The sequence below is a fragment of the Chrysochloris asiatica genome, unplaced genomic scaffold (assembly GCF_000296735.1).
Source record: "Chrysochloris asiatica unplaced genomic scaffold, ChrAsi1.0 scaffold00027, whole genome shotgun sequence".
Classification (NCBI taxonomy): Eukaryota; Metazoa; Chordata; class Mammalia; order Afrosoricida; family Chrysochloridae; genus Chrysochloris; species Chrysochloris asiatica.
This window is the reverse complement of record NW_006408545.1, coordinates 18,095,485-18,109,879: the sequence shown is the minus strand read 5'-3', so window position 1 is coordinate 18,109,879 and position 14,395 is coordinate 18,095,485. Positions and strand designations below refer to the sequence as shown.

Genomic DNA, 14,395 nt, shown 5'->3' with positions numbered 1-14,395 from the left:
GACTCGATGGCACCTGACAACAACAACAACAACAACAACAACAACAACAACTTTTGATGAAAGGAAGAATAACTAGAAAGAAACTCATCCAAGACACAGAAGAACTAAGCAACACAATCAACCCACTTGACCTCACAGGTGTATAGATATACAAAGCACTCAACAGCAGCACAGTACACATTCATTTCCAGTGCACAGGGAGTAGTCTCCAGCATAGATCATACATGTTAGGCCACAAAGCAAGTCTCAATCAATAAATGTAAAAACATTTAAAAAAGAAATTTAAAAAGCACCTTTTCAGATCACAATGCTATAAAATTAGAAATGAATAAAAGGAGGTGAAAAAAAAATACATAGAAACTTAACAGCACCTGCTTAAAAACTACTGGGTAATAGAACAAATAAAAAATGAAATAAAAAATTCCTTGAATCAAATTAGAATGAAAATACAATATACAAAAACTTTGTTGTTGTTAAGTGCTAGTGAGTCAGTTCCGACACATAGTGACCCCTGTATTGGGTTTCCAAGGAGTGGCTAGTAAGCTTGAGCTACTGAACTTGTAGTTCAAACTGACCTTGCAGTCCAGCACATTAACCCTCAGCACCACACCAGGACTCAGCAAAATCAGAGCTTAAATGTCAATTTATAACCATGTACACATTCTAAAAGAAGAAAGGATCAAAATCAACACATTAGCACAGCATCTCCAACAATTAGAAAAAGAGTAGCAAAGAAAAGTCTAATTCCAATTAAGAAAATAAATAATAAAGATTAGTGCATAAACAAATGAAACAGAAACCAAAAAACAATAGAAAAAAAAATCAACAACACATGAAGTTAGTTCTTGGAAAGGAATAATAAAATTGACAAACCAAATGAAGGATACAAAAAACACAAATAAGAAATGATATGGGTGATGTTACAACAGAACCAACATAAATAAAAAGGATAATAACAGAGTACTATATGAAGAATTGTGGTGCTGTGGGTTAAAGCGCCAGACTGCAAAGCCGTTTGAACGGTAAGGTCGGCAGTTCAAGATCACCAGCTGTCCCTCAGAAACCCTATACTGGGTTGCTATGGGTTGGAACCGATTCGATGGCCCTTAACAACAACAATAACAACATATGAAGCAGTGTACTCCAACAAATTTGAAAGTCTGGAGGACATGGAAAAATTTCTAGAAACATACGACCTATCTAAACTAACACTGAAGTAAAATTTAAAAAAACTTGATCATCAAGGGAGAAGAGCGCAAGAGGAATATGGGACCCTAGCAGGTGAAGCAGCAACATCAAAGATGGATGCGGAGATGGAGACCTGCAGAGAGGGAGTAGCTGAGGACTCTAGATTCATGGAAAGAGAGGGACTGAGAGCTGGTGGCCAGGAAGCAGGCTTTCAGAATGTGCCTTTTGGTGGTTTAAATTATTATATATGCTTGAGTGTTTTGTTTTTTTTTTAATAAGAGCTAAAATGAATAGAGAGAAATACTGTTAACTAATAGTACATGGAGGGGATTATAATCATTGTAATGAAACAAAGGATATGATTTGTTAAATGTAAAACTGATGATCTGCCCTGTAAACTTTCACTCAATGCACAATAAAAACTTCAAAACAAAAACAAAAACAAACTTGAACAGGCAAAAGAGGAGTCCGGGTATGGTGATGTGGGTTAATGTGCCAGACTGCAAAGCCATTTGAATTGCAAGGTTGGTGGTTCAAGCTCACCAGTTGCTCCTTGGAAACCCTATACAGGGTCTCTGTGGGTCGGAAATGATTCGACAACACTCAACAACAACATAACAAAAGAAGAAATTGATGAGGTCATTAAAAATTTCCAACAACAAAAAAATCCAGGCCAGGTGATTTACTGATGAATTCTACAAAATATTCATAGAGGAGCTTACACCAATTCTATTCAAACTATTCCACAGAAAAGAATGGAAAAATCAATATATATTTAAAGTTTTTAATTGGCAGTTGAGTGAAGGTTTACAGACAAGATGATCAGTTTCACATTCAACATACCATACACTTTGTTTCACCTGAATGATTGCAATCTCTTCCAAGCAACAAGTCACCTCACTTCTTCCACGTGGCTCCCATATCTATCCAACCCACTTTCCTATTACCTCTCCACTTTGTCCTTAGGTAAATGTTGCCCCTTTGATTTTGGATGACTGACCATTCTATGGTGAGCATACCTTACTACTGTTCTTGTCCCCCTTTATGCCTATCTACTGCTTGGCTGAAAAATGGGCTGGGAGGGTGAGTTCCTTTCCAGACCTGAAGGGTGGTCAAGGGTCATAGTCTCGGGTTCCTTTGGTCTCTTTCTGACCAATAAACCCAGTCTTTTTTTCATAATTTTGAATTCTGTTCCACATTTTCACCCACTCTATCTGGGACCTTCTAATGTGATCCCTTTAAAGAGCTGTTGGTAGTGGTAGCCAGGCACCATCTAGTTCTTGTGGTCTCAGTCATGCAGACTAATATTCACATGTTCCATTGGACTAATTGATTCCAAACATCATCAATTCTCATCACTCTTCTTTCTTCTCCACATGGAGAGATTGATGTTGTTGTTAAGTGCCATCGAGTCAGTTCTGACTCATAGTGACACTGTATAGGGTTTCCAAGTAGTGGCTGGTGAGTTTGGATCTCTAACCTTGTGGTCAGCAATCTGGTGCCTTTCCTATAGCATCACACCAGTTGTGTGGATCTCACTAGTGTTATTATTCCCCTTATAGACCTGTCTATTATTGGCTGAAAATTGAGCCAAAGGAAGTGAGTTCAGTTCCAGACCTGAAGAGTGACAAAGGGTTCTATCAGTCTCTGTCTAACCAGTAAGTCTGGTCTTTCATTATTTTTTACTGACTTTGAGTTTTCTTCTTAACTTTTCTCCCACTTTATCCAGGACCCTCTAATGTGTTCCCTTTCAGAGCAGTGGTAGTATTAGCCAGGTACCATCTCAGAGTCATGCAGACTGACATTTACATAGTCCATTGGACTAATTGATTCCAAACATTGTCACTTCTCATCACTCTTCTTTCTTCCCCACATGGAGAGACTAATGTTTTTAAGTGCCATTGAGCTGGTTCCAACTCATAGTGATCCTGTACAGGGTTTCCAAGGAGTGGCTGGTGAGTTTGAACTACTGACTGTGGCTCAAACTGACCTTGTGGTCCAGCGCATTATCCTGCAGAGACCAATAGTTGTGGCTTATATAGTCATTCATGAGCTTTTAAGATCCCAGTCGCTACTCAACAAAGCAGGATGTAGAACACCGTCTTTGTGGACTATGTTATACCAAATTTGGACTATGTTATACCAAAATTGACCATGGTTCCCCTGAGACTATGGTCCTAGCCTCCAGATCCAGCAACTCATTGCCTTAAGCTGTTTGATACTATCTAAGAAGCGTACATCATTTTGTCCTCTGTATACACATTCATAGGTGTGTTTGCAGTAAATGTAAAATGCCTATGTACAAATATCATGTTTCAAACCCTTATATATTTTTTACTATACTTTCACTCTTCCTCCTGGACATATTCAAACTGTGTACCTGTCCATGTGTCTTCCCACAGAACACTGTTGTTCCAAAGTTTTATATATAACACGTTTCACCTCTATCCCCTTTAGCCCTGAGTACCTACCTGTGTTTTCACCTGTCTTCATCATTCTTCTACTAATCACTCTCGTCTTGCATATTTTCCTGCCCATCACCCTCTAGCCAGTGAATTACTCTCCCTTCCCTTCCACCCCTGGTAACCATCAAAGAATGTTTCTTTTAACATGAAAATCTTTTCTTGAGTTTTATAATAGTGGTCTCTTACAATATTTGTCCTTTTGTGATTGACTAGTTTCATTCAGCATAATGTACTCCTGGTACATCCATGTTATGCAGTGTTTCAGATTCATCATTATTATTCACCGTTGCACAGTATTCCCTTGTATGTAAGTGCCAAAATTTGTTTATCCATTCTTCCATTGGTAGGCATCTAGGCTGTCTCCATTTTTCGCTATTGTGAATAGTGCTGCAGTGAACATCAGTGTGCATGTACTGACTTGTGTGCTGACTCTTATTTCTTGTGGCTGTATACCACATAGAGGGATTGCTAGGCCATGCAGTATTTCTATTTCCAACCTTCTGAGGAAGCACTTCAGTTTGTGTGACTCTGAGACCAGAAGAACTAGATGGTACCTGGCTATCACTACCAACTGCTCTGAAATGTATCACATTAGAAGATGACAAATAAAGTGGGAGAAAATGTGGAACAAAACTTAAAATTATTAAAAAAAAAAAGACGGGCCACTTACTAGTCAGAAAGTGATTGGAGGAACCTGAGACTATGCCCCTTGACCACCTTTCAGGTCTGGAAAGGAACTCACCCTCGTAGCCCAATTTTCAGCCAACCAGAAGATAGGCATCTCAGGGGGACAACAATAGTAGTGAGGTATGTTCACAATGGAATGGTCAATCATTCAAAATCAAAGGGGCAACATTTACCTAAGGACACATTTGAGAAGGGATAAATATGTGGGCAGAATGGGAATTGGTACCACAGGGAGGAAGTAGGATAACTGTTGTTTCATGGAAGGGATTAAAATCATTGAAATGAAACAAAGTGTATGATTTGTTGACTGTAAAGCTGATGATCTTATCTGTAAACCTTCACTCAATTCACAATAAAAGCTAAGAAAAATTGTTGTTGCTATATGCCATCAAGTCAGTTCCTTTCCATAGCAACCCTATGCACAACAGGATGAAACATTGTTCAGTCCTGGACCATCCTCACTATTGTTATGTTTGAGTCTATTGGTGCTGCCACTGTGTCAATCTATCTTGTTGGGGGTCTTCCCCTTTTTTGTTGACCCTCCACTTTACCGAGCATGATGTCCTTCTCTAGGGACTATTCCCTCCTTATAACGTAGTTAAAGAACGAGTGACGAAGTATTGCCATCTTGGCTTTGGAGCATTCTGGCTGTACTTCTTCTAAGACAGATTTGTTTGTTATTTTGGCAGTTCTTGGTACTTTCAATGTTCTAGCCCAACACCATAAGCCAAATGCACTGATTCTTCTATGTGTTTCCTTATTTATTATCCAACTTTTGCATGTATATGAGACAATTGAAAATACCATTACTTGGGTTAGGTGCACCTTAGTGATATCTTTGCTCTTGAATATTTTAAAGAGTTCTTTTGTAGAAGATTTGCTTAAAAAAGAAACCCTCTTATTGAATCCTTACAACAACCCTTCCCGGTAAGGGTTATTATCCCTTTTTATCACTGGGTGAGTTCTTCACCTTTATACAAGGTGAAGAAGAGTCACAGATCTGGTGCCGGAGAGCTAGAATTCAAGACCCCCACACACCTACATTTTCTCCCAATTTACCAGGTGTTATGGATGCTTCACCCAGGAATACGTCCACATTGAGGTATTTGTGCCTCTCTTATCCTTTAAACCAACTATTCTCATCTCTGGCTGCATAGAGCCTTCTAGGAAAGTTTTGATTTGTTCCTTTTAATTAATGACAGAGCCCTTTGTCACCTGGGAGTATGTAAAAAGCTTCCTAAATGACCCTACTACACATTCAGCACTGGGAATCATTATTTGAAGCATTCTCATTATATTGATTCTTTAAAAGCCATCCATTTAAAGTCCTTTCAAACTCAGAGGAACTTCTACATCAATCAATCCTAACCAGTCAGCCTCCTTTAGTGGTCCAAATACTATAGTGGGGATTCTCAAACTCATTTTTATAAAAAGTATTCAGAAACTCCTTTTAAATTTTGAAAAGATACAAATGAAGGTCACACTATATAATGAAAAAGTAGACTGCCAGCCAATTAACTTACATTTTCCATTACATCATTAATTTCTTCCTCTGCACTCTGAAGTTTAGTTAAAACAGCTGCTCGTCTCAGGTTCAAATATTTAAGTCGCTCCATCACCATCTACGTTTAAAGAAGCAATGTATAAGAGCAACAATATTTGAATATTTCAAGCATTCTAGAAAAGTGCAGTACATTATGTATCTTTTTCATTGATTATAAAATTCAGGTAAAGAAATGGAGTTACAAGAGACAAGCAGATACAACATCTTTATTTTACAATGACTGAAACTAAGAACTTGTCCACTCTGCTATATCCTGGTATTAAAACAACTACAGTTGAAACTCCGTAGGGAACAAACACCTCATTGTTAGTGCATTTGCCACGGTGATTTAATCACAGTTCTCTCCTCACTTAAGTGCTTGTGGTTATTGTCTCTTAGCATCTGCCCACATACAGGGCATTCTCAAAAAATCAGAAAACTCTTCGAGACTCAGTTATGTGAGGTGGACGATTACGTACCACTTTTGCTTAATCTAGCATCTTTATTGTCTTTTGGAAACAGCACCGATACTTTCTTTGGAAAATGGCTTCAATTTTGGTGGGGCTGCAAATCCCAATCCTGGCATTCTCTCAGGAGCATAGGGAGAGTAATGAGGGCCTATGGGCAATCTCTAAATTGTGTCCTCACCCCCACCCCAGTTTCAAGATAAATAGATGATAGTGCCCACAGTCACATGTCAGCAGAAATACCTTGCCCCATCTTTTCCCCAGTCTCAGAATGCCTGGCACCCTTTTGGACTTGGGGGTGGGGCAGGAGTGGTAAGTATTCCTTCAGTCCCTCCTATATCTCTGTGTTTACCATGCTAACAGAAGTTGCTCAGTGGTGCCCTACCTGAGATATGCTTTTGCGCTCTCCCACCCACCTCCCATCTTCTAGTGCTCCTGTGCTCCCAGACTGCCTGATAATAGTCTCTCATCTCCCTGGCCAGTGAATGACTCAGAGATGGACTCATGATTCAAACAGGACCAACACTGGGGTTAAACAGGGTCTCTTTTTGTTCTTGAATCTTAAGAGCTGTGCTGTTAGGACACTATGTGGAAGAATCTGGGGTGGGGAGAGGAGGGAATGAGGAAAGCATATAAAACTTTGGGAGGACTATGTTAGCTACTACATGAGGGGAGGGACACCTTCCCATTTGTATCCCTAAACCCTATCATTATGCAGGACACCCACTAGGTATTCTAGAGATACTTACTGCATTTTTGTATTTTCTGGTTATTTTTAACCAATGAGGTATATAACTTTTTAAATGAGAAAAAAATGAAAAATTTTTTCTCCATTTTGGGAAAAAAACCAACAACCCTGCATCTGTACTTCCTTACATTTGAAATGAGGATTTGCCAAATGAGCTATATTTAAATGATGAATTTAGTGTTGTTACTATAAAGGGAAAAATCACGTTTGCATTTTAGTAAAAAAGCATATTATTTTTAAAACTCACACAGGAAAAAATTATCTTTCTAAAAAGTTTTCCTTCTTTCTGATTATAAACATTTTGAACAAAAAAATATTTATATCTCTGTATTTCCTTAGAATAAATTACTAGAATCTGGAACTCTTTGGACAAAGAGTATATACCCCATTGTCACTGAGTCAATTCCAACTCATAGCAACCTTCGAGGCCAGAGTAGGGCTTCCAAGGCTGTGAACCTTTACAGAAGCAGACTGTTACATTTTTCTCCCATAGAGCACCTGGTGGGGTCAAACCAATGACATTTTAGTTAGCAGTGGAGCGCTATACAAAGAGTTGTTGCTGTTGTTACATGCCGTTGGGTTGGCTCCGACTCATAGTGACCTGTATAGGGTTTCCAAGGGGCAGCTGGTGGGTTTGAACCACGAGCCTTGCAGTTCGACCAACCTTGTGGTCTAGTATCTATCCTACAGTGCCACACCAAGATTCCTACAAAGAGTACAGACAGTTTGTTGTTAAGTGTCATTGAGTTGGTTGTGACTCAGTTAAAAATGACTCAGTTAAAAAGGAGTCATACCACTTTTCAGGATGAAGAGTGTCCATTTCCAGAAACTTCCAAACCCATTGGATACATTCATTTAATCTGCCAAGAAATGTTTTGTTGTTTAAATTTACATTTACTTAAATTGCTGTTGTTACTAAGTGCCATCGAGTCGGGATCTGACTCATAGTGACCCTGTACAGGGTTTCCAAGGAGCAGCTGGTGAGTTGGAACTGCAGGCCTTAACAGCCCAAACCGATGTTGCAGTTTACCGCATTAACTGGCGGCGCCACACCAGAAATCCTTACTCTTACTTAGATTATCGCCATTTAAAAAATATTTAGTGACCATTTCTTTGTAAATTGCCTTTTGCTCATTTTTTCTAATGAGGCCCTTGCCCTTTCCTAATAAAATATCACAGTATTTTTTGTTTTGATTGTTGTTAATAATTAAGGATAGTTGTTGTTAAGTGCCCTGGAGACACTTGTGACTCATAGTGACACTATATAGGGTTTCTGAGGCTGTGAGTCGTCGCAGGAGCAGAAAGCCTCATCTTTCTCCTGTGGAGCAGCTGGTGGGCTGGTCTTGGTGGTTCACAGTCCATTGTTTATCATATGGAATCACTGTGCTCCAATAATTAAAGATGAAAAATATTTTTACCACATTGCCATTTGCTTTTTTTTACAGTTAAAATAATACTGTATCTTTCTAATATTCATATTTGGTATGGTGCTGTAAGATAAACAATGGATTATTAACTGCAAGGCTGGAGGTTCAAACCCACCAGACACACCATGGAAACCCTATACAGAGTTGCTACGACTTGACACTGACTCGACAGCACTTAACAACAACAACAACAACAAATGCCTGTTTCGGACATTCCACATACATGTACTCATACACTATGTGGTTTTTTGTGGCTCACTTCTTCCACTTTGCATAATGTGTCCAAAGTCTATTCATGTTGTAGCATGTGTCAGTACTTCATTTTTCTATTGCTGAACCAAAATACGGTTCAGCAATAGAAAAATCACTTGATGGATATTTAGGTTGTTTTTAATTTTGACTATTGTGCTATGAATATTCATGTACAAATTTCTGTGTGAGCATATATTTTGATTTTTATTGGGTATAAAACGTGGAGTGGAATTGCTGAGTCATGAGGTGACTCTATGTTTAATCGTTAAGGACCTGTCAAACTAATCTCCACAGAGTCCTGTTTTGGCGCTGTAGGATAAGCACTGGACTACTAACCACAAGTTCAACAGTTCCAGCCCACCAGTCCCTCCTCAGAAACCCTATACAGGGTCGCTTTGAGTTGGAACTGACTTAATAACACAACAACAATAAACTGATATCCAAAGTGGCTACACATTTTACATTCCTCACCAACACTTGGAACTGTCTGTTTTTTTCAATCACCCTGTTGTTAGCTGCTGCTGAGTTGACTCCTACTCCTGAGGACTTTACATAAAAAACAGTGCAAAACAACAAAGGGTGCTTGGTCCTTTGCCATCTTCTTGGTTGCTGGTATACCTGAGTCCACTGGTTTTCTAATTGTGGTAGTTCATCTCATTGAGGGCTTCCTTTGCTTTTATGGATCCTCTCCTTTATCAAACATAATATCAATTTAATGACTGGTCTTTCCTGATGACGTGTCCAAGGGAAAGGGAAGAGCCAGAATTCCAAAACCCTCACTTCCAAGGATGTTATGGGTTGGATTTGTATTTCCCAATGGTGCTGTAGGATCAGCTCTGGATTGCTAACTGCAAGGTTCAAACCCACCAGTCGCTCCTCAGAAACACTATACAGGGTCATTGTGACTTGAAACTGACTCCCTGGCACTTAACAACAATGACTAATCAGTTTGGTGGATCTGTGGATTAGGCACTGAACTACTAGCCACAAGGTCAGCAGTTCAAACCTATCTGCTGTTCTGTGGGACATAGGTGAGGCTGTTTGCTCCCTAAAAGATTTACAGTTTCAGAAACCCTATGGATCTCCTATTGGATCCCTATGAGTGGCAGTGGGTTTATTTATTTATTTGATTTTAGTGATGGTATAACACCAGAGCCCTGGAGGTGCAGTGGGTTAAATGCTAATGGAAAGGTTGGCAGTTCAAATCCACTAGCTGTTACACAAGAAAACTATGAGGCAGTCTGCTTCCTTGCCTTGGAAACCCTCTGAAGCAATTCTACTCTGTCCTACAGGGTCGTATGAGTTAAATCTACTTAACATCAGTGAGGTTTTGGTTTTGGTTAATGACTAATGAGTCCCTGGTGGTGCCAATTGTTAGGTGCTGGATTACTAGTAGAAAGGCTGGTGGTTCAAACCTCCCTAGAGGCACTGTGGGTGACAGGCCTTGTGAGCTGTTCCTTAAAGGTCACAGTCTTAAAACCCCTACAGAGCCATTCTGCTCTGCACACAGGGGGTCACATGAGTTAGAACTAACTTGACAATAACTAACAACAATGCCTAACGATGCTGAGCATCTTTTCATGGGCTTATTGACTGGTCTTTGTTTTAACTTTTCTTTGAAGATTTTTTTTTTTTCTTTTACCAAATATAGACTTCAAATTCAAATTAAGTATGGATTTAAATATAAATAAATAAAACATCAAAATGGTGTGTCAAAATAAATTTTTCAGAAACAAGTTGGTTTATAAATGTAAATCTATTTCTAATAATTATTATAAGTACAATGTAGTCAACAATTAAAAATTTTTTTCAAACTGTGAGATATTTCCCCCAATAACTGTACCCACCAGAAAAAGCTCCTCTGGTGGTTTATTTCCATCCAGCTCAATGAGATACTGGGAATTGTGTTCAGCCATCATTTCCTGTGGATAACAGAAATCTTAAAAATACAGGATCACAGGGAAAATGAAATACAAGATCAGAATCTTAACACATTATGAAGAAATCTTTAGTTAAATCCCTTGCTTTTTACATGGTATAATGCAAATAATTTTCAGTAGTCTTGGTGTGAGGCTGTAGGATAAGCACTTGCCGCCTAACCACCAAGTCGACAGTTCAAACTCACCAGCTGCTCCTTAAGAACCCCATATAAGGTTGTTATGAGTTGGAACCGACTTGCTGGCACTTAATAACAAAAACATTACAAAATCCAGAACTACTCTTTGTACCATGATTTTCATTTCCCTTCTGTTTTCTCATTTATTCTCTACACTGAAGTCTAAATGTCTCTATAAATCCAAAAAAAACCTTGAATTTACTTGATATGGCTTTTCTGTCCAATGTTTTCTTAATTTCCACCAAGTGATTGGGTGGGAACATGCAAATAAGGTCTTCATGACTCTAAGACTGGGATTGGTTAGCTTTTCCTTCCAACTAGGTTTAAAAGGAGCCATCTCAGAAGCAGGAATGGAAGATTCCAGGAAGGAAGAACATGAGTGGAGTGTGATATCTCTACCTAGAAAAGTGGTGACAGCAAAGGTGATGGCAGAGGTGGTGGCAGGAAGAGACAAGAGCAGTTGTAGGCTCCAGGCCCACAGACTAGGGCAGAGGCCAAGGGACTACATGGCAATAGATTTTCAAACCCAGGTGTGAAGCAGAGTGCTGTGGGAGGGATGGTTGGTGTCAGAATAGGGTAAAGAAGGTTGTAGGGTGGGGGCATGTCTGACCTCTGCTTCATAGGAATTGGTCTTGGGCTGATTTTGAGTTGGATTCTCTTTCCCTCTTGTGAAGCCAGAGGAAGTCAGACATAGTTCCCACTTAGTTTAAGCAATGTCCTTTCAAATAGAAAATGTTTCAGGGAGCTTAGCTACCCAACTGAGGAGACACATAATCCAAGTCAAATTTCAGGCCTATCACTTTTGTGCACCATTGCACATCATTACCTTGGAATTACCATAAGGCAATTCCTTTACTATTAAGGAGCTCTGGTAGCGTAGTGGTTACGAATCAGGCTGTGAACCTTAAGGCCAGCAGTTCGAAACTACCAGCTGTTCCGCGGGAGAAAGATGAGGCATTCTGCTCCCATAAAAATTTACAGCCTCGGAAACCCTGTACAGGGTCGCTATGGGTCGGAAACGACTCGACGGCAGTTAATAACAACAACAACAACATCCAATACAGCAAGTGTCAGCTAGATCTAAACTCTAAGTTTATTACTTTGAAATTCTTGCTTTGCCAGCACTAAGACAATCACTTTTATTTATGCTTTGCTGTAGGGCCTGGATGTTTTTCACTTCTGGAATTCTGGATAATGGGAAGAGGCAGTGGAAAAGCTCAACAGTAAGACTGTGGAACACACCCCCAATTGCTCATATGCAAGTACAGGAAGAAGCTGAAGAAAATTAAAACAAGTCCATGAGAGCCAAAATATGACCTTGAATATATCTTACCTGAATTTAGAGATCTTCTCAAGAACAACAATACTCATATATAGAGATGCAAAAAGGCACTTAACAAGTGATAAAACACAAATAACAACTTCCCATTTTCAGAAATACATGTTTTTCTTACTTCGATAGGATGGAGTATCAGTTCCTTATAAAGTTTAATAAGGTTTTCGATATTTTCCAAGTAATCTTCAGGCCTCTGAACTAGATGTTGAAGAATTTCAGCCACCATCTGCATCTCGGCAATAAACGCCTACATGGAAAGGAAAGCAATTCAAATATCATTAGATTAGTGGTTATTCATTGGCAAGCCAAACCCATGCCTTCTTACATCTACCATTGGAGGGTGAGAAGTGGGGGAGGTGGAAGATTAGACACTGAAGATTTGATTTAGGAGAGCTTGAACATTCCCGCTGCACCTTCACACCACTCACATGTCAGTCTGTAGTACTGTGGTGACTTGTGTGCTGATGTGCTGCTGGAACCTATGCCATCCGTATTTTAAATACCCATGGTGGCCAGCTTTCAGCTGAGATTCCAATCTAAGACAGATTAGGAAGAAAGAAAGGTGGACTACTTCTGAATGTTTAGCCACTGAAAACCTTATGATCGTAGTGGAACACTGTCAAATAGTACCAGAATATTGAATATTGAAACTTGATGAAGAGCATCAGAATATTGTCAGATATAGTGCCAGAAGATGAGCCTGGCAGGTTGGAAGGCACTCAAAATACGACTGGAAAAGAGTTACCTCCTTAGAGTTAACCGGATGACAGGAAAGGAGTAAAGCATTTGGGAACCTTCATTTGCCACTGGGGCACAACTCAAAATGAGGAGAAACAGCTGTAAGCATCCATTAATAATTGGAACATGGAATGTATAAAGTATGACTCTAGGAAAACTGGAAGTTGTCAAAAATAAAATGGAATACTAGGCATTAATGAGATGAAATGGACTGGTATTGTCCATTTTGAAGCTGACAATCAGATGATTTACTATACTAGAAATGAAAAATTAAAGAGCAATCGTATCGCATTCTTCATCAAAAAGGACTGTGATAGTTAATATTAATATCCATATGCCTACAATGAAAACCAGTTAACACATAGGATAAGCACTTGACCTCAAGGTTGGTTTGAACCACAGGTTTGGCAGTTCAGACTCACCAACACCTCCTCAGAAACCCTAAACAAGGTTGCTATGAGTCAGAACCGACTCGATGGCACTTAACAACAACCACTATATAATTACAAACCAACCACTAAAGTCAGTGATGATGAAATTGAAGAATTCTACCAACTTCTTCAGTCTGAAACTGATCAAACATGAAATTAAGATGTATTGATAATTACTGGTGATTGGAATGCAAAGGTTAAAAAATATGGCCTTGGTGACAGAAAAGATGCTGGAGACCTCAAGATAAAATGTTGCAAGACCAATAATTTCTTTATTGCAAACACCATTTTTAAACAGCATAAAAGACAACTATACACATGAACTTCACCAAATGGAATACACAGAAATCAGTGACTACATCTGTGGGACGAGATGGAGAAGTAGCTCCTTATCACAAGCCAAAACAAGGCCAGGAGCAGACTGTGGAACAGACCATTAATTAATTGCTCATATGCAAGTTCAGGCTGAAGCTGAAGAAAATTACAAGTCCACAAGAGTCTAAATATAATCTTGAACATATCCCATATGAATTTAGAGATCATCTCAAGTACAGATTTGATGAATTAGACACTCAGAACAGAAGAGTTGTAGAATGACATCAAGAACATCATACAGAAAGAAAGCAAAAGTCATTAAGAAGAAAAAAGGAAATGACCAAAAAGGATGTCAGAAGAGACTTTGAAACTTGCTCTTCAGCATAGAGATGCTAAAGCAAATGGAAGAAATGAGGAGGTAAAAGAGCTGAACAGAAATTTCAAAGGGCAGGTTGAGAAGACAACGTCAAATATTATAATGAAATGTGCAAAGACCTGGAGTTAGAAAACCAAAAGGGAAGAACACGGTCAGCATTTCTCAAGCTGGGTGAACTGAAGAAAAAATTCAAGCCTCGACTTTCGTTATTGAAAGATTCTCTGGGCAAATTGTTGAATGATGCAGAATGCATCAAGAAAAGATGGAAGGAATACACAGAGTCATTGTACCAAAAGGAAATGGTTA

General features: G+C 39.1%; 1 protein-coding gene across 1 annotated transcript in view; it reads right to left on the bottom strand.

Annotated features, from left to right (window-relative positions):
• The window catches only part of AK9 (adenylate kinase 9), a 175,220-nt gene that overhangs the window by 124,216 nt on the left and 36,609 nt on the right, over positions 1 to 14,395 (bottom strand). Inside the window, exons 7-9 of the mRNA XM_006839988.1 lie at positions 12,348 to 12,476; positions 10,625 to 10,699; positions 5,864 to 5,962 (exon numbers count right to left, since the gene is read on the bottom strand). Of these exons, the coding sequence (XP_006840051.1) occupies positions 5,864 to 5,962; positions 10,625 to 10,699; positions 12,348 to 12,476 (303 nt within the window). The remainder of the gene's footprint in view (positions 1 to 5,863; positions 5,963 to 10,624; positions 10,700 to 12,347; positions 12,477 to 14,395) is intronic.